Genomic DNA, 27,873 nt, shown 5'->3' on the forward strand with positions numbered 1-27,873 from the left:
AAGGGCTCGTTGTCGAAAACGTTTTTCAAACGAAATTTTACATACTGACACATTCATTCTTATAAATTTTATACAATTTTGGATATCTTATTTGTATTTGTTTATTTATGATTTAAAAGAAATAATAATAATTTAATGAGCGTGACATCCTTTGTATGTTTGGCTCGTTGGCGGCTGTCACGTCATATGGCGTCGGCGCGCTCTGATTGGTCCGTTAGCCGCGCTGGTGCAGGAGGAGGAAGCGCCGTTTCCGGTAATGAGCGACTGACTGACTGACTCCTGACACCGACAAACCCGCTGCTTTCGGCATCTATCGGGGTGAAATTGTCCGCTCTTCTCCGGGCAGGACCTCAGACGGGTTCCAGCCAAGCGTTCGGCTGGAGAGAGGCGTAAAGCTGAAGTGAAGGCGCGGGGTTTGAGCCACACTCCACCGGCATGGCCCGCGACTACGATCACCTCTTCAAGCTGCTGATCATCGGGGACAGCGGTAAGAGACGCCGGGGATGCGGGACGGGAAGCGGGCCGGGGCGAGGCTCTGTGGGGGTTTTGAGTGTCTCATATTCAAGCGGTGAGGTCCGACAGGCTGTAGTTATGGTCGCAGGTCTGATTTAATGGACAGATGAGCGTGTTTATTATGTCATTGTGCCGCTGCTTTATGGGCTGATCACATCAGACAGGCCCGAGATCCACAGTCTGATCTGCTGCTCATCACTCTCACTTTACCATCACTTATTCAGCACTAGAACAGAAGTGCATTGATTTAAGTGACCACAGAAAGCATTTGATGTCACACTTAATGTGTCTGAATGTCAGTGCATTAGATAACACGACAGAAGATAAACACTTTACAATCAAAACATTTTACGTAGTTGGTTTATAAATGATACAATAATATATCTAGTTGAAAATAAATATGGTGGTGTGGCACTTTCTGGAACATGTTGATTTCATACATGTTCTTATTCAAGACTAATGAAGAAAACTGAAGAAATCCTGCAGGATTTCCAGGACCATTCAGACATGATGATGAAGGGGTGTCACTGACCTGAATACTTGAAGTGTTTGCAATTGCTGATTTACACACAGAAATGCTTGAGTTGTTTGTGGTGTGTTTTATTGTGTGTGACAGCTGAAGTAAAAGAGATGTTGTGTTTGCTTTATTCTTTGCACAAAAGTAAAGACGAGTGTCCTTATTTCAATAGATGGTTAAAAGAGCAGCGACACCGCACAGTGGTTCTTGTGGTTTGAGTTTGAGCACCTTCTCGTGTGAAGCAGTCGACACACACACACACACACACACACACACACACACACACACACACACACACACACAGGTGCTCAATCAGGTTTGGATGAGCTGTATGTTATTGGTATTTTGATAATGGTATACATTTCATACATACATACATATACACACACACACATATATATATATATATATATATATATATATATATATATATATATATATATAAAATTCAACAACAAAATGTATGCCATTATCAAAATACTAAATAATATACAGCTCATCCAAACTATATATAGCCTATATAAAAAAGTTCATATATATATTATGTATATTTATAATATATATATGTATTTGTTCATACATTCCCTGGGAATTGAACCCATGACCTTGATGTTGCTATACTCCTCTCTCTTTCATATATATATATATATACAGACACTTTTTTAATTATGTGTTTAGCTTAGTCAGATACAACTTACAGAATTTCTTTACTGTCATGTTTTAATCCTGACAATTGGTCAGTCCCCACAGCTGTCCATACACACATGAAGGATGGACGCTGGCACTGAGCGTACAGTAGATGGACACACAGGCCTCAGTGTTTCTGTCCTCTGAGGGCTTTTATTTGACCTCTGCTTCAGATCTGACCTCTAATAAAGGGACTGAATGATATGCTGCAGATCTGTGGTCTGTGAAGAAAGAAAATCTGCTGTGTTCTCTGATGGACGGGCTCAGTTTGGACACTGGTGATCTGGCATGTAATAGAAGATTTTCAGGTTTTAACTTTACAATTGCTATATTTAATTGCGGTTAGATTATGTGGTCTTTTTGAGACGGCTGAAATATTGTCTGCAGAATCAAAATGCAGCTTGTGTCCAATATTTTTGATGTGCTCCATGTTTAGTTAATCATGCACAAGTTCTACTCATTCTACAGGAGTCTGTGTTGCCTTTCTATAGCCCTTCCACTAAAGAAAGCATGTAAACTCTTTTATCCTGTGTGTTCACGGCGTCGTTTGTCAGGAGAGGATGTTTGGTGGTTTATCTTCCTTTCTGAGAGTCAGCGGTCGGTGTGTCTGTCGGCTGTAGTCTCCGACGGCACGTCCACAGACCGTGGTTCGTATTCCACAAAGAAATCCCAAGAGCTCACTGATATGGCCTTCTCTATTACTGTTTCAAACCCATGAGAGCTGAAGAAAGTGACACGCTCATTTTGCAGACAGTCTAAATGTACAGTAATCTGCAGTCAGTGTGGATGAGAGATTGTGCCGGTGGTATTTGAGATTATTTTGGTCCTGACATCATTTGAGAAAACCCCATGTTTCTGAAATGTTAGGTTTTACCTATAAGCAGTAAATTTGAAAGCTTTGTGAGAAACCACATGGTGAGCAGACGTTAGCCTGTCTGGTTTAACGGAGCCAGTTTTTATCATATTCAGCGGAAATCTGCTGCATCATATGTTGTTGTATCACTTTTTTTCCCTCATTCTTTGGTTTTGTTTGTTGTTTGTCGTTCCAGGTGTTGGAAAGAGCAGTCTTCTGCTGCGTTTTGCAGACAACACTTTTTCAGGTAAGATCAAGATGCATGAACATGTTTGATTTATCATGTTTGAGTACGTACTCATCATATTTTCTGAAGCCAGGAACGTGATAATGTTGCAGCTGTTGTTTGTGTTTTTATTTATTTTTTTATTTAATGAACAGAAGGTAGTGGACAAACAAAAATACTTCCAAGTTCTTGTTGGCAGATTTTATTTTTTATGAAATAATTTATGGAATTTAACAAATTCAAGTAACTCTTGTAAAAGAGAAATAATATAATTTTATGAATCATACACTACCGTTCAGAATTGGGGGGGGTCAGTAAGACTTTTCAGCAAGGATGCATTAAATTCATCAAGTTGTTACAGTTAAGATATTTTATGATGTTACATAAAAAATAAATGCTTTTTTAAAAACGTTCTATTCATCAAAGAATCCTGAGGAAAAACATGTATCATGGTTTCCACAAAAATATGATATGATAATCAGAAATGTTTCTTGAGCAGCAAATCCTCACATTAGAATGATTTCTGAAGGATCATGTGACACTGAAGACTGGAGTAATGATGCTGAAAATTCAGCTTTGATTACAGGATATAAATTACATTTTAAAATATATTCGCATAAAAAACAGTTATTTGAAATTGTAATAATATTTCAGATTTTTCTGTATTTTTGATCAAATAATTGTAGCCTTAGTGAGCAGAAGAGACGACTTTCAAAATTCTCAGTGACCCCAAACTATAGAATGTGAGTGTACATGGCAAAGAAAAAAAAGAAGAAAATATTTATCACTGTAAATATTATTAGGGATTATTCAGTCTCTTAAATTTGTATATGTTTAAGCTGAAATCGTTGTCATTTTATCATGCCTCATGATGTGTAGGCCAACAGTGTGCCTAAAATAATTTTTTTGTACAATATTTGTAGAACTAATTATGGAAATTAAGGGGTTGAAAAAGCCCAACCTAAAATATTAAGATTGTACGTACATTGTTGATTGGTGTTATATTGTGTTTTAGGTAGTTACATCACCACTATAGGAGTCGACTTCAAGATCCGGACGGTGGAAATTAACGGAGAGAAGGTGAAACTGCAGATATGGGACACAGCCGGACAAGAGCGTTTCAGAACCATCACGTCTACGTGAGTCAAACGCATGAAATGATCAAACTCCTGCTGATTTCTGTTTCAGAGTAAACCACAATACAAAGAGGTTTCTTTAAACATTTTCAGATTTCGTACTCAGCCTTCTTGAAAAAATATTGTATCGCCAGAACTGAAACGTGCTTGAAGTTTGTGTTCGATATTGTCTGACAGGAAGCTCTTAGTAATCAACCAAGTAGATATCAAACCAAACACTCGGTCAGAATAAATTATATCTGGTGTTTCTCTTTAAAAATGTTAAACTCTTTCACTCTTAGCCTCAGTAATAATAGGGCTGGGTATTGACACAGATTTCACAATTCGATTCGATTCCGATTCGATTCAATATTGATTATTTTGGATATGAGGTACAATACATGTCAAATCTTCTCAAGGAAAACAAATCTCTTAACTAATGCTGTAAACTAAGGGAGTCAGTTGTAGCCTACTAGGCTTCATTAGCCTACTATATAATATTGAAGGTGAAAAAATTAACTAATTTGTATACAAACACTTAAATTACACTTTTATTTATTTTTATATCAATGAAGTTATATGAAATATAAACATTTAAATGGTGGCTGTCATAAAAACTTGCCAGATTAATTCAAACATGCATTAAATATTGAAGAACAGTAAGAAATTATAATGAATATGTAATATGGTGCATATATTTAGCAAAATGCTCCTCTCTAGAGTAAATTTTTCTAGCTGACTAACGAGTTTATGGTCACTGGATATGGTTTTTCACATCATTCATGTTTATTTCGCGCTGTAACTGGTATTATTAAGGCGGAAGAGAAGATCATGTGCTTCTCTTGAGCTGAGCTGGGCCAGAGCGATCTCACGCCACAGCGCCGAAACGGTATTTATGTTTTTGAATTTCGTAAGAAAATTGACATAATTTGAAATCTGAGACTTTGTTTCATATCAATAGTAACAAAGCACAAAGATTATTGCGATTTATTGGATGGGATGCGCGCAACAATGTAATTCATTCATCAACTGAATACAGGATGACTAGACTAATCGATTCTTGGGATTTAGGAATCGATATCGGTTCGTCAAAATGAGAATCGATTAAAATCGAGAAATCTATATTTTTTTACCCAGCCCTAAGTATTAAGATATTTTTAAGTTATGTTAAGAAAGTGAACAGTGTTTCAAGACGACTTTGTTTCTCTGGGTGTTGTGTGTACGAGCGTGGCTCTTCACTAACAGAACACCTCAGGGAATCTGTTTGAAGCTTCTCATTAGTTGTGTAACGTTTTATAGCTGCTGTTTGACTGGGAATCCACATCTACCATTGGCACTCTGGGACTGAAGCTTTCCATGGGTTTTATTGCACAGTTCCATGTGGCACAAGAATCCAATCATTCGCAAACAACACACTGGTGAAAAACGCACCATTATATAATCAACTTAATTTGTGTAGAAGCTTTCGTACAGAAAATGCTTAATAAAATAGATTGAAAGTTTCAATTTGGTTAAAGATTCCAGATTTTTAAGGCATTATTGGTAAAAGCAGCTTTAACTGAAAACATATGGCTTACATTAAAGTATTCAAAACTTTAAACTACATTTTTGCCCTTCAAAATGCAAAGACGCATTTCTTGTATTTGGACTGGTGTTAATGTGGCGACATTGGACGGTCATTACGTAGCTAACAAGAGAATGTATGCCTCTTCATTAGTGTCTCGTTAGTGTATGTACATGTTCCTGCATGTTTATGTGCTTTGATCTGCTATGAAGGCAGAACTGTGACAGGCTCGGCCAATGACAGAAGGGCTTGGTCGCTACAGACCTCTCAAAGAGCTCTTTGTGTGTGCACTTGTCTTTGTGTCTGTGTTCGGAGACAGAAGATGGCCTGTGCTTTTAAGTCAGAGGGCTGTTTCTCTGTTCACTGTTGGTTCCTGCTGGTTACTGAAAACTAAACTCTAACTTAAAGGGATAGTTCACCCAAAAATGAAAATTAGCCCACCCTGAAGCCATCCTAGGTGTAAATGACATTCTTCTTTCAGACGAATACAATCGGAGTTATATTAAAAAAATGTCCTGGCTCTTCCAAGCTTTATAATGGGTATATATTTTTTTGGAAGTCCATCAAAGCGCATCCATCCATTATAAAAGTGCTCCACACGGCTCTTCGGGGGTTAATAAAGGCCTCCTGAAGTGAAGCGATGCGTTCGTGTAAGAAAAATAGCCATATTTAAAACTTTATCGACTAAAATAACTAGCTTCCGGCAGACGGCCTACGCAAGTCGACTTATGCCAAAAGAGTAACCCTTGAACTTGACGCACAACGTAATGACGAACGCGGTTGACAAACCCTGTTTGTTTGATCCGCGAGAGGCGTCAAAGCTTACGCTAGTCCTACATCTACGTCATACATCGTCCAGTGTTCCGTAAGTCGACTTGCGTAGGCCGTCTGCTGGAAGCTAGTTATTTTAGTCGATAAAGTTTTAAATATGGATATTTTTCTTACACGAACACATCGCTTAACTTCAGAAGGCCTTTATTAACCCCCGAAAAGCTGTGTGGAGGACTTTTATAATGGATGGATGCGCTTTGATGGACTCCCAAAAAAATATTCCCATTGACTCCCATTATAAAGCTTGGAAGAGCCAGGACATTTTTTAACATAACTTTATTTAATATAAAGAAGAATGTCGTATACTCTTGGATGGCTTCAGGGTGAGTAAATCATGGGCTAATTTTAAATTTTGGGTGAACTATCCCTTTAAACTAAACAAGTCTTTAATACTCTTGATTTTCCATTTTCAGGTATTACAGAGGAACCCATGGGGTCATAGTAGTGTATGACGTCACCAGTGCCGAGTCCTTTGTCAACGTCAAACGATGGCTGCATGAAATAAACCAGAACTGTGATGACGTCTGTCGAATATTAGGTCAGTTCACCATTGCAGGCTCTACACAATACATTTTATTTGATTTGTTTTCAAGTCCACCTCTGTATTTTGATTTTTGTTTTATTTTGATTGGTTAACATCTTTGCAAATGAAATGTGGATGTAATTCATTCTGTGTGCGGTCATAATTTAAGGAGCTCAGGGTTGTGCTGTTATTACCATGATGAATCTTCTGAAAAAGGCATTTTTTTGCATTTTAGTTTCAATAAATGGTCAGGGTGGACAGGGGGAGGGGGTGCAGTTAGTGAAACTCTTATGTATTAAAAAAAAAAAAAAAACATCCAATTTTCCATGATATGAAACCTTTAGTACATGAATTAGTAGAACTGACAAAGGTCACTTCTGTATTAACGTCTCTCTCCACTTCTGTCATGCTCTCCCTTCAGTGGGCAATAAAAACGACGATCCAAACTCTAAGGTTGTGGAGACGAATGACGCACAGAAGTTCGCAGAGCAGATGGGCATCAGTCTGTTTGAGACGAGTGCAAAAGAGAATGTCAACGTGGAGGAGGTGAGTTCCTCAGGGGTCTGTCTTAGGACCATTCAGATTGTGCTGGAAAAACACTTAAAACACTCCTGACTCACAAATGCACAGCTTCCAGGCCTGGAAAAAAATCACTGAAATGTAGCTTTGCTCTGTTCTAGAATATTTTATTTCATATTTCACAGAATGACTACTTGAATAATCGAGTACTTGTGCACATCCCTAGTTTAAAGTTGTCAAAGAAAAATTTAACTAAACATTGAAATTAATAAAAATAAAATATATATATATATTGTATAGGCATGGCATGCGTGTGTGTCATCTACAGCGGCTTCCAACACGGCTCATCCGTTCAGATTTTCTAGCTGGATGTGTTGAATAAAGTGTGTTAGTTTTTATTAGAACCAGTGCTGGATGGTACAGTAACGTGTACGTGTGTGTGTTTCTGGTCTTTGTGTAGATGTTTAACTGCATCACAGAGCTGGTGCTCCGGGCAAAGAAAGAGTCTGTGGCCAAACAGCAGCAACAGCAGCAGAATGATGTGATTAAACTCGGCAAGAATAGCAAACGAAAGAAAAAATGCTGCTAGTGCACGAACAGACGTTCCTCTGCACGGCGGTCGGCACATGCAGGCGGACTGTGATCGTCTCAATTACGATTTCACAAAAACACCAGGCGGACAGAATGCAGTCCTTTCTGGACCGAGACAAACAACAAAGACTTTTTAAAAGAAAATGTACAGATTTTATCGGGGTCGAGGAGTTTCATGTGGAATTCGTGATATTTAATAAAAGATCCTCCTCCTTTATTGAAGGACCAGCAAGCTGACATGATCGCCAAACCGTGCAGGTTTCTGTATGCTTTCAGAATTACTCTCTATTATCCACCATCTCAGGAGTGATTTTTATTTTCTTCTTCTTCATCATCATCATCTCTTTCTCTCATTTTTTGTGGAATGCCAGTGTTTTTTTTCTGCAAGAACAATTAGGCCTTTTTTTTTTCCCTTTTTTTTTATGAAATCATGCAATTACAGACATTCACTCATCATGGACTGCGTGCAAGACAGATGCCAAACATTTTTCAGTTTTAGCACATTTTTAGACCTTATTAATCAGTGATACGTCAAATAGCAGTCTTCTGATTCTCTCGTTTGATCTTTTTTCCCTTTCTTTCATTGGGTTAATCTCACAAAAAGAGCATGTCCATGTTTTAAATGTGAAATTAATTCTATTTTGCATAAAGAAAATGAAGTCTCAGTCTGTTTAAGACCAATACACTTAAGCGCATTTCCCCCACAATTCTCATTTTACAATGCAAGAAAAGTCGTATTTATACATCATGATAGTATTTGTTGTACTGCCTTTTAATACTCCTTTAAAATAGTCATTTTTTTACTGTTGTGCATTAAAACATCTGGATGCGTTACAGTAATGAATATTAGGGAAGAGAATTGAGTCAATCATTATCATGAGAAAAAAAAAAAAAAAGTAAATTCTTGGCCTTGTAATAGGCTTCATGCAAAATATAGTTTCTTTTTTTTCCTTTAGATTTAGGGCTGAACATGTTTTCATGAGATTAGTTATCTGGATGAAGTCTTCAGGCCGAGGACAGCAGAGCCTCTTTGACATTCACAGGCGTCTTTTGCCGCTTCAGGCTTGTGTTTTTCTGCTTTTGTGCTTCCCGTGAGGATGAGGGCGGAAGATACTGCCATAATCTCAGATGGTATCATGACACAGTCGCCCTCTCGTTCAGTGTTGCCATAGACTTGTTGTGTTCGTACGGACGCTGGAGTCGCATCTTTGGGTTTGTGATTGCACCCGATTGAAGCTGATGTTAAGAACTAGATTTCGTCTCCTGCATCTCATCGATGAGTGATGTTAATGTCATACGAGGTTGTAACACATTGCTACGAGTCCTGTATGGAGCACAAGATCCTCAACTCATCTGGACCCAGAAGACACTGATCCAAGCAAAGTAAAAAAAAAAACAATTACCATGTTTATGCACAGTTGCAAAGGGTATATTGCTAATATCAAATGTAATATGTTTTTATATGTGGACAGGAGATGCTATGTTAAAGTGTTTAAGCCAAAGGGGTGAATCTGTTTGTGGTCATCCCTAAAAAGACAAATTTCTTGAATTGTCTTGAATTTTTTTTTCTTTTTCTTGACTTTTAAGAATAGAGCCTTAATGGCAGATTTATCTTTGACAGATACCCAACCTATGAGATCTTCCTTTGGCGGTCTCTATGGGGGTGAATCTCACGAAAACGTGACCGTGTCTCAATTCAACCCTAAAGAAAATATTTTTCATGAGCCTATTTTTATGCAAATGATTCTTTTCTTTGCATTAAATTGTGAATGTAAAAAAAAACAAATGCAGAGAGTTTAAAATGCTGATTATATAACGCAATGAATTTAGATCTGCATTAATGTCATTACAACAAATGGTATCATAATATATAAATGCTTCACAATTGAAATATGCAAAACAATGAAAAAAGATAGAGCTTCATTGGTTAACTTTTAATATCTAAAATTTAATTTCTTCTTTTGAGTTTGGTGCTCTTGAGCGTTTTTGTGAGATTCACCAATAGGAATACTTTCATTATTAGTATTAATCCAGTAAGCCAAAACACACCAGAAGCCCTAGCTGTGCTGTGAGCCAAATTCAACCCAGTCATGTGACTTCTGTTCATCATATATGTGCGTGTACTTGCGCGTATGACATATTAGCACATGTCCATGCAAACTGTGCTGGTTGAAACACTTTTTTCAGCTGTGGTTATATTATACACTGGAGAAAAGAAATGTATTATGGACCTCCCCTTTATGAATTAAATCATTAATAAATATTTTAAAGAATTAATATTTGACACAAGCATTTTTTGTCCTCGTCTTTATTAAGCACCTTCAGGGAACATGTTGCACATCTGTTTACAAGTTCTTCTATCTTGATGTTTATTGCAGGACTGCAATGACGACTCCGTTTTATTACCGAAATAATTGATGATTGAGAAACTTTTGCATTCGTATTTTTATTGTGATACATCACAGTGCGTTCCACGTGAAGACATTGGAAGCTTTTTAAACATGGACATGTTAATGTTTGCATTTGTATATAACTTGGTATTTTCAAGGAATCTGTTGAAAAAATAAGAATTTGATCATTATAAAAACATACACCATATTGTACTTACTATGAGTATAAATAGCATACATTTATGGAAAGTATAAAATCTTCCTTATTTACACGTTTACCATGATATTACTTACAAATGTACAGATAAATACACTTTTGTCTGCAGTCTTTGCCTGGAAGTGAAGAATCTTACAAAAGACTTCATATTAGCTGTATTTTATCGTTCCATTACTTTTTTTACTTTTGTATGAGATCAATAGCAGACGATTAAATCTGATGTTCTGATCGGCATGAATAATTCAGATTTTTACGTGAGGATCATGTTGATATGAAGTTGACGTTTTAGCAGCCATTTTTTAAAGAAGATTTACTGCAAAGATAAATATATATGTTAAATATATATTAATATTACATTAATTTTCAGAAAGTGCATTTAGGGAAAGAAATGTGGCACTAATGAAAGGCTGGTGAGAACAGTTAATTGTAGCTTTATACAACATTACTTAGTCACGTAGTTACTGAACTCTCATCCTGCTTTTATCAAATACGTTTTTTCCACCCATTTTCTATGTAAAATAAGCTTTTTGGTTTGCTTATAACAATCAGATCAACAGGATCAGGACAGAATTGCTTAATACTCAATATTTATATTAAAATAATCGTATAGAAGGTTTAGTGATTGTTTTTGTCTTATGAATGAAATATACATATAGAAAGACATGCACATGAATGAACAAGTGCTGCTAATTTGAGTGACTGGTGACATTTTAGAGAGATTTCTTCTGGAAATGGGAGATGGCTGTGGGAAAAACATTCACAACTGCAGCTCACACAGATATACGACACAGACTGGAGAGACTTGCAAAAACAGTGTTTAAATGGCAAAAGGACAGATAGTACAAAGGCAATGTAACATGAGACATTTACATAACCGTGTGTGTAAAACGCAAGAAAAAAAAATCGAAAGGAATGACAGAAGAGACTCATTGAAATGTTTTCACACAGAGAACAACAGAAAAAAGATGTGCAATACTCTAAACGTGGAGCGATTCAGGCTGTGGCTGCTGTCTGGAAGATTTATGTTTGACATGCTGCTAATAAAACAACATGTTTAATTCTTCTGCTGTCAGTCAGGAGAAGCTCTACAGGAATTCATTAAAACATCAAAAATCCGTTTTTTTGTGTCATATACATTAGCATTAGTTTGCATCATCCAACTGCAATTTTCTAACCTGGTATTTACTTATGTAGTCAATGAAATTCAGAGTAAATTAAATGTAATTGAGAAGCATTTTAACAAGAATGTTTATTTACATGCACATATGCATGTATTTAGTTTAAAAAAAATGCTTAAAGGTGCACTATGTAACTTTGTTCAAAATTGTGTCAATACACCTTCAATCCTTTTTCCAAAACTTGATTTTGTTTTACCCTGATTCACTATGGTAAGTCTATTATAAGTGTTTATATTGTAGATCTGTCAGGATGGTTTTCGTGGGAAATTGCGTACATGCGTCGCTCGCCCGTGTGGGTGTCTCGTCATATCCGTAAATAGAGAAAAGTTGCTCCGGCTGCTTTGAGGTTAGTCTTCACAGCGAGCGAGAAAGGTTAACATGGAGTCGCTAAATCTCCAACCGGGGAATCACCTGTTTAAAACAAATGCCAAACAGACGAGAGTCTGCTGGAGAAAGAGAACGAGAGAGCTCGTAATAAAACAAGAATCAACATTAGCTCGGCTTTTCAGTGATGGAGAGAACTAAGGGATGTGAAATGTAAAAGTGATGCTAAAATGGTGTTTTTATTATTTAACAGATCAGGAAGGTGTTTTATTGAATAAAAAAAAATATTGAATATACAGATAAATTGCCATAAATTGCCAAATTGTGTAGCTTTAAAGCATTATCTGTGAAGGCTCATATTCATCCGCATAGAAGCACAACCAAAACAATGTTCCTCCACAAAATGCATGCAGTTTTGTTTTTTAACCGCTAGAAGGCCAAAAGTTACATAGTGTACCTTTAAACACTTGAGTTGATCACCTCTGTTATAAAATGCTTTTTTTGTTGCAAATTTAGTAAGATAATGCCTAATTTGCATACTGAAAACAGTCACTATGGTTAATATTCATATGACTTTGTTACAGCGAAACTTCACCTGTATTACCTCTCTGGATCAATCATCTTATCTCACATTGCTCTGGATGGATATAGAACGATGTATTGAGTCTGGATTGAGAGTTTCGGCGGGTTAAGATGGTTTACATTCAACTCTAATCAGACAGCGCAACAAAACCGGACCTGATCAGTCCTCCAGAAACACTTATGAGTCAGACTGCATGACAGACACACGCTTACATGAGGAGTGTTCTAAAAAAAGTGTTGATTTATCATTCAAAAGTTATACATTTACAAATATATTGATTCCTTTTCTTATTCCAAACCTATTTGTGTCTTTGTACGTATAAAAAAAATCACTCTTTGGGTTTCTCCAAACCAGAAATCAGAAGACAGCTGCATAGCTTTGCTCAAAATCTGCCCAACTTTCACTGACTGAACATAAACACACACACACACACACACACACACACACACACACACACACACACACACACACACTGAACGCTTTTGAAAGACAGAAGACACACCCAATTACAGCTCACGATCAGGATGCAAGTGCTCCCTTCATTCTCATAGGCTGGAATCTCCACATGCCCAGTGGCTGGAGGAAGTACACACTAAAAATGACCCCGACTGCGTTCAGAATACCATACTAGCACACTACTCATACTAGCTGTATGATTTTATGCAACAATACTCAAATGACCTACTACTGTTGCCAAAATGTGCAGTATCCATATACAGCATTCACTGCATTCAATACTGCATCCCACAATGCAATGCACTTGACTTGGCCTTCCATTTACAATATGACAAATAAACCAGAAGTAAGAAAATAAAAATCTCTATTAACAATTTTGACTCATTTGATTGGGTTATCAAAAGTTAAACTGAATTGAAAGTACTTAATTTTTTTGACTGCTCTTTTAAATACTGTTACATTCTGCATACAGTGTCACACTATTTATTTTAATAATAATAATATGTAGTGTATTTTGCACAGTATTCTAATATTGCATTCTGAACACAGCCGCAGTTTCAGTGCATCTCGGACTGCTGTTTTCTAATGGTGAGTATTCAGTTTGGCGTTTCTACTGTGTGTGTGTGTGTGTGTGTGTGTGTGTGTGTGTGTGTGCGTGTTTGTAAGTGTGTAAACGATATTTCCAACGCAGTATTTTCAGTTCCCTTAATTCCAGCTCAACACATCTGCTCTTTGGTTCATTCACATCGAGTTTATCATCGAGCAGCTGAAACGGCCACGATACTGTCCTGAACGCTTTTCTCCAATAGCCACAACACATTTGTGTTAAAGGGGACCTATTATGCAAAATTCACTTTTGTATTGTTTTGAACATAATTATGTGTCCACAGTGTGTGTACACAACCATCCTATTGTAAAAAAATCCATCCACTCCGTTTGTAATTTTATCCTATCTAATATTCACATGTGATTTCTTTCACTGCTGTTTACGTTCACATACATAACCGACTGTGTTTATGTGAACTTTGTGTGTTTTTGACATAACCTTGTGTTTATAGCGCAGTAAGACATGAAAGAGAACTTAGTTTAATACTCACGGGACGCTCCGCCTGACGGCCAGTTTTCTGTGCGCTCGGGTGTGTGCGCTCAGAAAACCATATATCAGAAGTTTACACTGATATGGCTTCAAAACACATGCAGATAATAAACTTTCACGATGAAGCAGAACTGCAATGTGACGTAAGTGTGACCGCGCTGGAGATGATAATCAAAACCAAACAGATGTTATGTTATGAGTATCCGAGGCACGAGGTGCTGAATACATTTTGTATTGAAACATGGTGCATGTTTTTCCTTCCACTCAAAAATAGGTATAATATTCACTCAACATGGTATAATAAATGATCTGTGGGATATTTTGAGCTGAAACTTCAGACACATTCTGGGGACACATGAGACTTATATTACATCTTGTAAAAAGGGGCATAACAGATCCCCTTTAATGTTTTCCTGTTGCATTATTATTTTCATGTTGCGTGCTTTTTATAATGATCTTTTTTATATAATATTCATATGGTTGTTAGACCAAGTTAATTACATTCACCTGTTTATATATATATATATATATATATATGTGTGTGTGTGTGTATGTATGGACAGGTGAAACTCGTAAAATTAGAATATCGTGCAAAAGTTAATTTATTTCAGTAATTCAACTTAAAAGATGAAGCTAATATATTATATAGACTCATTACATGCAAACTGAGATATTTCAAGCCTTTATTTGTTAGAATTTTGATGATTATGCTTATGAAAATTGTACAAATTTCTGAGATTTTGAATTTGGGGTTTTCAGAAGCTGTAAGCCATAATCATCAAAATTCTAACAAATAAAGGCTTGAAATATCTCACTTTACATGTAATGAGTCTATATAATATATTAGCTTCATCTTTTAAGTTGAATTACTGAAATAAATGAACTTTTGCACGATATTCAAATTTTGGGAGTTTCACCTGTGTGTATAATGGCTCTGTGAATGAACCTAAGAGCAGATTACTGTTACTAATTTCGACTTAAATGTTGCAGCATTCAAACATCATCTATAATCAGGCCAACATGGAATCTGTGTCCGAAAATGACATTTTCGAAAATATATGCGCCATCCTCGTCATGCTACACATCCTTTGAGTAATACTGTAGTTTCCGTACATGTTTGATCCGTCCACAGATTCCACCTGGGCCTGCAACTACAGCATGACGCTGAAAACATTTGTCCTGAACCGTTTGAAGTCTAGTTCATCCTGAGTTGAGTCTCTAGCGAATCCTGTGATTTGTCGGTAAGCGGACGTTCCTCCGTCAGTCTCTGGCAGTGAGGTGAGGACAAGCTTTCCGAGGCACTCGCAGGGGAAACTGACCTCTGATAGGACTGGAGAATTCTGGGAACCCTGTTGAACAGACCCTGACGCAGGGCTTCACCCGACGGCTGTGTCTCGGAAGATTCCTGTTCGGCTCCTGAAGCTTTCTGAGTGAGGTTTGAGGGTACAGATAAAGTGCAAAATGGCTCAAAGCCGTCAGAGGACTCGTCTGGTAGCGCAGTGCTTCTCAACCAGTGGGTCGTGACCCAAAAAATAGCTCTATGTCTTTGTTTTTACAGTGAATTTTTGGGTGTTGAGAGCTTAAAACTATCCATGTGTATTTGAATTGCATATCAACTTTAGATTACAGTGTTTTAACAAAGCAATGCATATTTGTCAGTCATACAGTACATGGATGAAACTGAGATTTCTGCATGGTGCAATTTATTTACTATTTGATTTGATTTTAATAATCTTTTTTTTTAATGCAGTTATTCAAATTCACAGATACATTGTTCATTGTGAAAAATGTATTCAGTTAAAAAGTATGAAGATGATTAAAATATGGCTAGCTGTGGAACAAGCAATTTTCAATTAATTGATTGAAACAAACTGGATTTATTGATAAATGTGGTTGTTGTGCATTTAAAACATTCAGTTTATGAGTACTTGATTAGTTCGTAATTCAAATGCATGGGAATTTGATATGCAATTCAAACACATAAATCGAAATATCTTAATTTATATAAAAATCTAAATTCGTAATATTTTTTCGAGTGCATCGATGCAATCAGTCAAGGCATGTTAGTATTAGATTTTAAGGATTGTACAACAAATGAGCAGCACCAGTTGAGAAGCACTGATCTAGTGATTTAGACTTTCTATCTTTCGTTTGTTGTACCCTTCTCTCGTTCTCACTCTCTTCCTCCATGTCTTCAGAGAATCTCAGTTCTTCTTGAAGAATGAAAAGAGGCGCTTGTCTCTGTCCGAGAGGCGATGTCCTCTTCTGGAAGAGGCTCCTCCTCGCGACCCGCTGAAGGAGAATGGAGGATCCTTCCACTCCTCCTGGTGTTTATCCATCAGTTGTTGATCGATAACTCTGTGCATATCATCCTGAGAGAGAGAGAGACATCAGCACTTGACTTTAAGACAGAAAAGAGGACACAGCAGACAGTTTGAGGTGAGTGAGGATGGATGGACATGAGTCCTGTGTGAGCGGCGGACATGAAGGCTGTTTTCACACTGTTCCCGGTAGCAAAATTAAAACTATTTACTCTTTCCCTGCCATTGATGCAGTTTTCCGATTTTCCATGTTTTTACTGTTATAGGGTAGGGGGCGCTATTACACATCTATTGAAAGAGTACAGAATCTCCTGATCAAAACACAGGTGAAGAAGCAGCAGAAACACATGTAAGCAGAAATACGCGATCATCAACATTAAACAGCAGATAAATCAAAACTGCCTAATGTGACTGAATGAAATATCGAGCGACAGGACTGTGAAGCTTTGAGTGTGTTGATGGACTCGATCTACTCCATCTGTGTTTTGATCATCATTCTGAATCACATCTCAAAATGTGCCTTTTTTATTAAACTTACCCACATTCATGTGTTGATAAAAATAATAATTCATGAAGTTTTGTTTTGTTTAAAAGCATATATGAAGACTTCAGATGCAAAAGCCTCAAAGTGCCATCTGAAATTTTCTACTAGAATGATCATTTTTATCAAGCTTGTATGTTTATGTTCAGTTATTTCACTTTAATGGCAATGGAAATTAACTATTAATTGTCATTAAAGTGAAATTACTGAACCTAAATATACGAGCTTGATAAAAATGCTAATTTTAGAAGAAAATTTCAGATGGCACTTAGAGGCTTTTGTATATGAAGTCTTCATATATTCTTTTGATATATTGCACGTTCAGATATTCATTAAAATAAAAAATTCTGGGGGCAAGTAACATTTTCAAAAATGCTGGCCGTGACTGGCGACTTTTTCCGAAAACGCTGGCAGGGAAATAGTTAAAACATTTTCAGTAACTGACATAATGAAATATAGATATTAGATTCAAATAAAATATAAAATGAAAAACATGGATATTAGATGAAAACGTTTTGGCAACTAACTAAAATAAAGGTAATGCTTTATAATAAGGTCTTATTTGTTAACGTTAGTTATTACATTAACTAACATGTACTAACAATGGACTATATACAGCATTTATTAACCTTTGTTCATGTCAGTTCACAGTGTATTAAATAATATTAACCGATGCAGCTTTTGATTTTAAAAATGTACGAGTAAATGTTGAGATTAACGAAGATTATGTAGGATTTTTCATTGTCAGTTCATGTTAACTAATGTAAGTGAACTAATGTTAACCAATGAAACCTTACTGTAATGTGTTACCAAAAAAGTACTAACGTTACTAAAACTAAAGCTGGAATAAAAAATAAATGAAATAGAATAGAAATAAATTTAATAGCTAATCAGAAATATATAAAACAAAAATTAATACTTTACAATAAATGTATTAACATTAGTTAATTACATCAACATAACATGAACTAATCACTTCAAAAGCATTTATTAAACTTAATTTTAATTGCAATATTGTATCTGTTAATAAATTGTATTTTATTAACTGATGTTGACAGTTAAATTAATAAAATAAAATGACAAAAGCACATAAAAAAAATGACTAAAACTGAAATGCAAACTGAAAACAAAAATAAAAGTTTCCTTCTCGATACCACAGTTCTCTTTTCACATAAGCATTCACTTGTCATGTTTGCTCTAGTGTGAAAATGCCCTGAAGAACAACATCACAATGACATGAACGGCGACCGCGTGACCTCATGACCCGGGATGAACATGGATACGGGGAAGACGGCGAACCCGAGCTCACCTCTAAGGCAGGAGGGAGTTACCATAGGGGAGAAGGGGTCTGTATGGAAGCTGAGAAAGGCCACTAGATCAGAAACCACAAGAGCCACACAGTGAACAGCCCTGAGGAGGCAAACTGCAGGCGGAGAGAGAGAGAGAGAGAGAGGGGGAGAGAGAGAGGGGGAAGCTAAGAGTTAAACACACACACACACACATTCACGGGATACAGGCGAGGCAGAGCGACAGAACCGCTGATCTTTGCTTTAATATGAGGAGAAGGACAGATGACCGCACGTTCATACACTCAAACACACATACTGAGAGTTAAAGTCAACATGAAACTGCACTCACAACACATTTTACATCTGTAATGGAGCATAGTTCCTTTTTAATCTTAGACTGGAAACTGATTTCATCCTCCAGAGCATTTACACGGATCCCAATAGTAATGTCTTTTTCAAATCAGTTTTTATCTTATATTGCTGTAACCTTTATAATGTGAATGTTATCTGGCATTAAATTACCATTAACTACTGATTATATTTTCCAAATGTTGGCATGTACAATAGTGCATTTTTAAAGTCATGAAATAATGATTTTCATCAAGACGAACTTATTTTGTGAGATGGACCTAGAAAACCTTTTTACCATGTTTATCACAAGTGTATCGGCAACACTTTATAATAAGGTTTCATTTGTTAACTTTTGTTAATGCATTAGCAAACATCAACTAGCAATCAGGAATATATATATATATATATATATATATATATATATATATATATATTTGAGCATTATTAATCTTTGTTATTGTTAGTTAGTAAAAATAGAATTGTTCATGTTAGATCACAGTGCATTAACTAATGTTAACAAATACAACTTTTGTATTACAACTAATACATTATTAAATGTTGACATTAACTAAGATGAATAAATGCTGTAGAAGTATTCATTGTTAACTAATGTAGTAAACTAATCAAATCTTATTGTAAAGTGTTACCAAATACGTTTATAGAGCTGTTCATACAAAACTGTTTAGTCCTTGAATTTTGAAAGGTGAATTTTATAAAATGTTTGCATTTTTGTTGAATGTTGAGTCTGTCTCTGCCCGTGAAGCTGATATAACAATACATTTAAATACAACCAACCAACAATCATGTACAGTAATAGCCTGAAACAATGACTAAATCCATATTTGACTTCTGATTAACATTGACTGTACAGTCTAGGTGATGACCCCCCCCCCCCCCCCCCGCAAAAAAATAAATAAATAAAATAAATAAATAAATAGAGAAACTGTTTTAGTACATTTAGATTTTTTAATATTACAAAAACATTTTAATTTTGTTAAGATAGTATGCATTAATGAATTGTGTTCAATAAGATCAGGAAGGTCATAAAGTAAATAAGGTCAATGTTGACTTCATGTTGACTTTAAGGATAAAGGGCCAAAGGAGAGAGAAACAGACAGAGAGAAAGAGCTGACCGCTGCCATTCATTACAGTTTAGCATCACAAAAAGCTCATTTACTGTGTTAATGAATGTAGCATGTGAATCTCGCCAGTCTTTCCACAGAACGAGGGTTACCATCACGACAGTGGTGAGTATTCGCAGGTTGGAGTTGTTGTATGGCTAATTGTAACCTGAATGTCTAATATGGCATATGGCACACATTATCGTCATCTGACCGGTTGAATTCTACAGGATTTCCGGGAGACGTGTGTGTCGAGTTCTTAAACGGTCCGCCTGGAAACAAAGCCGTTGTGATGCCAAACCCCCTCATGGAAAAAGCAAACCGTCATGTTGAAATCTGTGACGATGAGCGCTCATCAGGATCAACTAAATGCTGGATTTCAAAAGTATGTGAAGTTCATGTTAAAATACATCTGAGAGTTTTGCAAGCTGCGATGGAGTCCAGACCTTCAGCCGTCAGTCTGAGGCCATGTCCACACTAATATGGTTTCGTTTGAAAACGTATATTTTTCTCCCTGTTTTGGCCTTCCGTCCACACTGAGACGGCATTTTTATTAATGAAAACGAAGCTTCTTGAAAACGCACTCCAAAGTGGATACATTTGAAAACGCTGTTTTCACGTTGTAGTGTGGACTGTGAAACCGGTGGTATTTAAAAACGATGGCGTAAATTTAGTCATGTGACGCATATTGTACCAATAGTTATTCATGTTCATACCAGTATTGTGCCTGTTATGTGCGATTCACTTTCACACTGTTGCTAAAAATATTCTACATTGCACACTCTTCATATCACAGTCCTGCAAAGATGACAGAATTTACTCACATTTGCTGTCCTGCTGCAATACATGAGAGCAGTTTTAGCGTTTTAGACCAAACATATGGAGACTGCGTGCGACCTGGACCGCATCAGTGAATGGTGAGATATTTTACTAAATAAAATGATCCTGTCAGAAGAATTGTGCGATAACTTCATTATTTATTTTTCCATCTGAATCATATCAGTGATCTTTTGTGGGGTTTTACGCATGCACAGTAAAGGTGAATTTAGCGTTTTCAGGCGTTTTTCAAAAGTTTCTCATCCACACTGAAACGTCCGAAAACGCCTGAAAACGCTAGTGGATGGAGAGCGTTTATAAACGAAAACGCCGTTTTCAAATGTATCCGGATTAATGTAGACGTAGCCTGAAGGTCTGGCTACGTGAAGCTAATTGTAACCCCACGGCACCAATGTAACAATGGTTAACAACAGTTACAATGGTGCCGTGACCCGGATGGGACCCGGAAGAGTTGTGCGGTCTTTGTCTCACATTCAATTACATCATTTGTATTGCTTCATGGGATGAATAGTTAATGTGTTCCCCACAGGTTTGACCTTTGCATTTGTTTGTAATATTTTGTGTCTAATAACATTCTGTACTGCGATTGATTGGAGTGAGTGAGACTAACCTGCCAGGCTTCTAACTGCTGAGACAGGTTGAGTTTCTGCTGTATCGCATCCAACAGCTGACTGTTCAAAGACATGATGTCTATCTTACACTTCGCCAGCTCCATCTCCACCGCTTTCTTCCTGTAACAGGGAGGAGAAGCAACAAAAGAGTCACCGAACTGCTTCTCAGGTTAATGTTGTGACTGGCAGAACGGTGTCAAGGCTGACAAAACATGGTGGTCTGAACAGTTTTTGGTTCATTGCTTTATGCAGTGGCCAACTGATGGTCACTTGATTTCACGAATTAGTCACATCTGTCGGACAAATTTGTGAAAAAGAATTGCGCTTCACTGAATTGAATGTGCACTTGTAGTGTACTTCAAATCTTAAAAGTACATGTTTAAAAAAAACTTTACTTGCAGATTATACAATATTAATGAAATAAAAGGCCACTTATGTTTGCTTAGAGCACTTTTAATGACTATGATTCTTAACACACTTAAGTACACTTTTAAAAAGTGCAATTTGGAACAGTCAAATTAAAAGTCGTGCTTTAAAGTACAATCATTTTAATGTGTCGACGAACATACTAAAGTACTTTATTCTAGCAATTAAAACTTATAATATATTGTAAATGGACTTAACTGCAACTTCATCATTGCGAATGTGTATTTACAAATATACAGTAGTCAACAATTGAAGTGGATCATAAAAGTTAAAAAAGTTCATCAAAGTAAGATAAGAATGGGTATTGTTCAAAATTAATGTATAACTTTGATGAAAGGTTTTGATCCACTTCAAATGTTGACTGCTGTATTTAAATGCATGACATACAAGTTTCAATAGAAATGCCATTCAAATACATTTTAGTTTAACATAAATACATTCGGCAGTACACTTTAACTCTTACTTAAGTGGTTAAAAAAAGCAGCTAATTGCATTTAATATAAAAAAATATATACTATAATTAATTTTCATTTAATTGCAATTAACATGCAATTAAGTGTCAAAAACATTCAGTTCACACTTATGTATACTCTTTAAAGTATAATCTTTGTAACAGGTAGCCTACTCTTTCTAAAAGTATGCTAAAGTGTCCTTCCTTACAGGCTGAAGTTTAATATTTAGCAAAAACCACTGATTTGCATGAAGTCTCTAAACATGTACATGTATGTCAGTCGTATTTACTTGGCAATGGCTTCATCTCTGTCTCGTATAGCGCTCTGTAACTGCTCGTTGGGTTCGTGGACTTCTGCCATCGCTCTCAACCTATCGTTCTCTTCTCTTGAAGAAGAAACTTCCACCGAGAGCAGCGCCACCTGCAGGATCCAAAGAAGAACCAGATGAGCTCAGGTATTTATATAAGGCTGCGGTTAACTCAGGCCCGGCCCCACACCAAATAATGTCGGATTGCAAAATTGGTGCGATGTTCAATTCGGCTCCAGATTTTGAGGGGAATCATGGTTTGGCTGCTTGATATCAAAATTCCACTTTTTATTTAGAAACTAGAAAGCAGTATTAGAACGTGACCGCGAACGTGACATTCAAATGATTTTAAACCGTTCAAGTGCAAGAAGACGTAAAAGAAACTCAATTAGGTACACACGCATATACACAAAGCGCGCACACAGAGAGCTGTGTCTCAGACAGCGCATTGCTGAACTGAGTTCTTTTGTTCTTATTGCACTTTAATGGACGAATGCACACAAAATTATGTGGAAATGCCTGTTTTGGCGAGTATCCTCCTCATAAGCACAGTCTTAACTGAGTTAAAATAAAAAGTCTTAACCCTTTGCATGTAGGTCAAAAATGACCGAATTTTCTTTTATTTCAATTAAATGAATGTACTATATTTTAGTTCGATAATGTTTTTTTATTTAATATATTTTGTATTTTTAGGACATTTTATGGTACTAATTTATATTTTCGCAGTATTTATAATACATTTATTAACTTTTTGAGCATAGACCTGAAAATTAAATTTCCAACATAAACTATAGTAAATCTTGAATGCTTTAGAGGACAGACTTAAGTTTGATCTCTTTTCAAAGATGACACTTCGCAGATTGTTGCTGAAGTGAAAAAAGTTTTAAAAATTGAATGTAAAAAAAGTTACAGAATTTTACGTTTATTGTTATGAAAAATGTGCAAAAATGCTATTTTCAATTTTTAAATGAAATAATATATATTTTCAAAAACATGTTTTACTCTAAAACTAAAAGTTTTAATCTAAACAAGTTTTGTTCAAAATTTGAGCCTGATGTCTCAAAAAATTAGCTTTCAGTAAGATTTGATTTGGCTGCAGTACCAAAAGTTTTCACTAGGTGAAATTCGTCTCCCATTCATTTCCTATGCAGCCCTATGCGAAGAGCACAAGTGTGACTATTTTTTTCAGGACCATTTAACCTGTTCGAATCATGTCCATGATTTTTTTTCTGTGTTCACACAGCAAGTGTCAAAACCTTTACCAAGTTTCGTACCATTTCGATAAAAAAAAAAAAAAAAATGTAAAATTTTTCGCTCAAATCCGCGCATTTGGTCTTGAAAGTGACAGTGGCTTAATATACATGCTGCTGTCTTGTCATTAATTAAAGAACAAACAAAAAAAGAAAATATGCTTTTGACTGAATAACTTCTTTAGATTTAATAAGGATTAATATATATTTAATTTAAACATTATAGTATCTCGTAATGAAATACCACTACTGTACTGGCAGAACCGTTGCAAGGGGTGTAAATGGAAAGACCTTGATCATTTGTGGGTAAATTAAGTGTGAGCACTGCTGTTGTGACATCACAATCGTGTTGCATTATGGTCTATGGATCTGCCTTAAGTGTACATATTGGTCAAAATCGAGGGGTTGAGGCGAGGGTCTGTCCAAATAAACTTGTCCATTTGACAAAGTTGAACAAAATTCAAAATGGCAGCGGGGATTCCTCCGAGGGGAAGTGATGTCTAAAAGTGGAGTTAAACACAGCCTAAGTGTGTATGTGTGTGTACCTGATTATGGAGCTGTAGCGCCTCCTCCTGGCTGTTGTGTGTTTTTTCCTGCTCCTGTTCGAAAAGTTCTCTGAGTTCTCGCAGCTCCTCGCTCAATTTACGAACCTGCTCTTCTAGAACCTCCTCATCACTGCGCCGTGAACCCTGAATGCATGCAAAACACGTTGAATAATGTGAATTTGACTACATAAAACGTTCAGATTTGGATGTGATGATTGTTACCGTAGATTCATTGCCGTCCAGCAGGTTTTGTGTGAGTCTGCGCAGCTCCAGAAGATTAGCGGGCAAACTACCCACGGGGACGTCTTTTGCCGACAACGTCTCCGAAGACTCATCCATGGAGGAGTCTGTGGATAAGGCGGAGTCTGTGATGTCACTTCCTCTCAGCTGTGAGCATATGGACCGCACCTGACAGTAAGCCTCCCACAGCTGCAGTCGGAGCTAAAGGGATGGAAAGAGCGTTTGTTATTGCACTTTTTAAAGGGGTGGTTGATTATGATTTGACTTTTCTAACTTTAGTTAGTGTGTAATGTTGCTGTTTGAGCATAAACAACATCTGCAAAGTTACAACGCTCAAAGTTCAAAGCAAAGGGAGATATTTGCTTTTAAAGAAATCGCAAAATCGCTTTTTAAGGTCTACAACAAACGGCTGGTCTGGACTACACAACATTCCTCCCGGGTTAGTGACATCACCAACCCTAGAATTTACATAAACCCCGCCCCCTGAACACGATTTATAGATTATCATGACAGAATATGCTAATCAATGACTAGAAGATAACTACACATAAGCTACATAAATTCAACTAACCATTCAGAAATGTCCTGTTGCTTCTACATGTTGTCACTTCTTTTTGAGTCTCTCTATTATTGTCTGACTCCGGTTTGAACATAAACATTGAAATTTCCAGTGCATGTCTGTGTGAGGTAAAAGGACACAAGCTGTTGAAGCTCCGCCCACTGTGCCGGGAGCAGCAGCTCATTTGCATTTAAAGGAACAGACACAAAAACGGTGCGTTTTTGCTCACCCTCAAAAAGTGACAACTTTAACATGCTATATTAAAATATCTGTGAAATAATATTTTCCAGGAGTGTTGAATCCATGTGTCTTCAGTGAAAGGAGACCAATCCTGTTCATTCTGCAAGGTATTTATGTGTTTGTTTGTCATTTTAAGAAAATATCAAAACATACAGTATTTGGCATTGGTTTTTCATTGTTAAAGTATTTTTAAACATACAGGATTTGTTATGCTTTTGAAAGAAGTCATTCTTCAGAAATTATTCTAATATGATGATTTACTGCTCAAGAAACATTTCTGATTATTATCAATGTTGAAAACTGCTTCATATTTTTGTGGAAACATCCATTTTTTTCCAGGATTCTTTGATGAATAGAAAGTTCAAAAGAACAGCATTTATTTGAAATAGAAAACTATTTTTAACATTATAAATATCTTTACTGTCACTTCTGAAAAAAATTAAAGCATCTTTACTGATTAGAAGTATGTTTTTGTTTTATTTATTTTTTATTATTACTGACCACAAACTTTAATGTACATGATGTCATTTCCTGCAATTTCCTAATTTCCCGACCAGTGATTTGTGGTTAAAATAGTATATATAATGTGTAATGTGCACCATTAAAAGCTAAATATATTAAAAACAAATTGTTGTTGTTTTTTTTGGCTTGGGCCATTTGTTTGTCGAGGATATATATATGGTCGAAGGGCACAAATTATGGCTCTTGTTTTGTAGAATTACCCAAAATATTGCGAAGCAGCAAGCCAATCAGATTACAATCTCTAATGCACTGTGAGTGAAACTATACCCAGGTGAAAAAGATGTACTATTAAATGTATTAAAAATGTACTTGAGTGTGTTTTAGTACAATACAAATATACTATAATGCATTTCTAATACAGTTTACAGTACGTCTTTTTCACCTGTTGCACATAAGTAAAGCGTGGCTGTCCGCGGTGTGTGTGTCGTGATGTACCTGTTCTCTCTCCTGCTCCAGCTCCTCCTGCTCCATGCTCTGCTCGATCTCACACAGAAGACTGTGTGGGTTTGGACTGAAGCCCTGGAGACTGTGTTCCTCCGTCAGCTCCTCCACACGAGCGCTCAGATTCCTGTGGGACACGCGCACCTCCTGCAGCTCCAGCTGGCTCTGCCGCAGCTGTACCAACACACACACACACACACACACCTGAGGGAGTTTACCGGCCGAGTGCTAAAAACAGGCTGGTGGCCGAGGGGTGTTTAGTTTAGTTAACTCTTTATACATCATCTGTCATTGTGTAAATACTCGTATTTGTCACCTATGATTCATTCATTCCACGACCGGAAGTGTCTGATAATAGAAATAAATCAGTGTTTTTAATGTAGTGATTCATCTCTCGATGTTATGCTCTATTTTTGACCAATGATATTGACTTGAGTCTCATGTTATTGAACATTATAAGCCCATTTTTTAAAAAGCACTATTCATTTATTTAGAGGTAAACCTTTTTATTGAAGCGATTAATGACTTTTTAAGAACAGCGCGTTCAGTAAATCTAAAACGGGCCGTAAGAGCTGATGAAAACCCAGGTGAAAAAGACATACTGTGAAATGTATTAAAAATGCATTATAGTATATTTGTGTTGTACTAAAAACATACACAAGTACATTTTTAATACGTTTAATAGTGCGTCTTTTTCAAAAGCTGAGAACTGTCGGCCGTCCAGCAAATCATACAGTGACTCAAACTATCAAACACATGCAAAACAATGAACTACTAAATCTATAATAGCACTGAATTAAATGGAACGAGAAAAAGAATGACTAATTTTCTAAATATCTCAGTTTGGTACGCAGCTTTTGTCTGCTACATTTTTAAATGATTTCCTTTCAGGTGCAGATCAATCAGAACAAACTGCTCATCTTAATATAATGCATGAATGGACAAAACCTGTCAAGATGTATTCAGTGCCAGTCCAAATTAACTGTACGATTTAAAGAGAAAATTAAAAGATTCAATTTTGCTGCAAGAAAAATAAACGTTTTTTTAGGACCATTAAGAATTTTTGCATAATTGCATTATTATTAGTAATTAAATAAGACGCACTGCAATCTTTTCACTTTTTTATGGCCAGAAATTCTAAGCATATTCAATTTCAAATATATGATGTAAACAGTGTGGCCTCATGAAATATATTTTTTAAATTTAAAATATATAATTCACTTAAACCTTCAAATATCTAAATATTTTCCAAAATTTACTTTAAGGGGCAAGAAAATACATTTCTAAATATTGTGTGTAAATCCAGTTTTATATATACAGTGCTATGCATACGTTTAGACACCCATACTAAAGTTGACTAAAAAGAGGAATAAAAAATCATCTTTTGGAAACTGAACTTAATGCCTTAATTTAAAAAATTAGGAAAAATCCAACCTTTAAGGACACCAATTTTCTTTGTGAATGAATAATGTATCGTAAATAAATAAATGTTCTTCCTTAAAATACAGGGTGCATAAGTTTGGACACCCCTATGTTAAATTCCCATAGAGGCAGGCAGATTTTTATTTTTAAGTATTTTTTAAATATTTTTTTTAGGATACTATGCATCCTGATAAAGTTCCCTTGGCCTTTGGAAT

The 27,873-nt window shown here is 36.2% G+C and overlaps 2 protein-coding genes across 2 annotated transcripts in view; one reads left to right on the top strand and one right to left on the bottom strand.

Annotated features, from left to right (window-relative positions):
- The first annotated feature begins 222 nt into the window (after window positions 1–222).
- On the top strand, window positions 223–9,338 carry rab35b (RAB35, member RAS oncogene family b). The gene is made up of 6 exons (XM_079897830.1): window positions 223–487; window positions 2,767–2,817; window positions 3,812–3,935; window positions 6,720–6,844; window positions 7,251–7,375; window positions 7,809–9,338. Exons 1-6 carry the CDS (start codon window positions 436–438, stop codon window positions 7,935–7,937), a joined length of 606 nt encoding a protein of 201 aa, XP_079753956.1. The 5' UTR covers window positions 223–435; the 3' UTR covers window positions 7,938–9,338.
- A 6,588-nt stretch (window positions 9,339–15,926) lies between these two features.
- Window positions 15,927–27,873, bottom strand: part of bicdl1 (BICD family like cargo adaptor 1) — a 41,073-nt gene continuing 29,126 nt past the window's right edge. Inside the window, exons 5-10 of the mRNA XM_079897645.1 lie at window positions 26,231–26,410; window positions 24,457–24,675; window positions 24,235–24,378; window positions 22,422–22,552; window positions 21,254–21,374; window positions 15,927–16,555 (exon numbers count right to left, since the gene is read on the bottom strand). Coding sequence (XP_079753771.1) covers window positions 16,388–16,555; window positions 21,254–21,374; window positions 22,422–22,552; window positions 24,235–24,378; window positions 24,457–24,675; window positions 26,231–26,410 — 963 coding nt within the window. The 3' untranslated portion in view covers window positions 15,927–16,387. The remainder of the gene's footprint in view (window positions 16,556–21,253; window positions 21,375–22,421; window positions 22,553–24,234; window positions 24,379–24,456; window positions 24,676–26,230; window positions 26,411–27,873) is intronic.

The sequence above is a fragment of the Squalius cephalus genome (assembly GCF_949319135.1).
Source record: "Squalius cephalus genome assembly, chromosome: 16".
NCBI lineage: Eukaryota > Metazoa > Chordata > Actinopteri > Cypriniformes > Leuciscidae > Squalius > Squalius cephalus.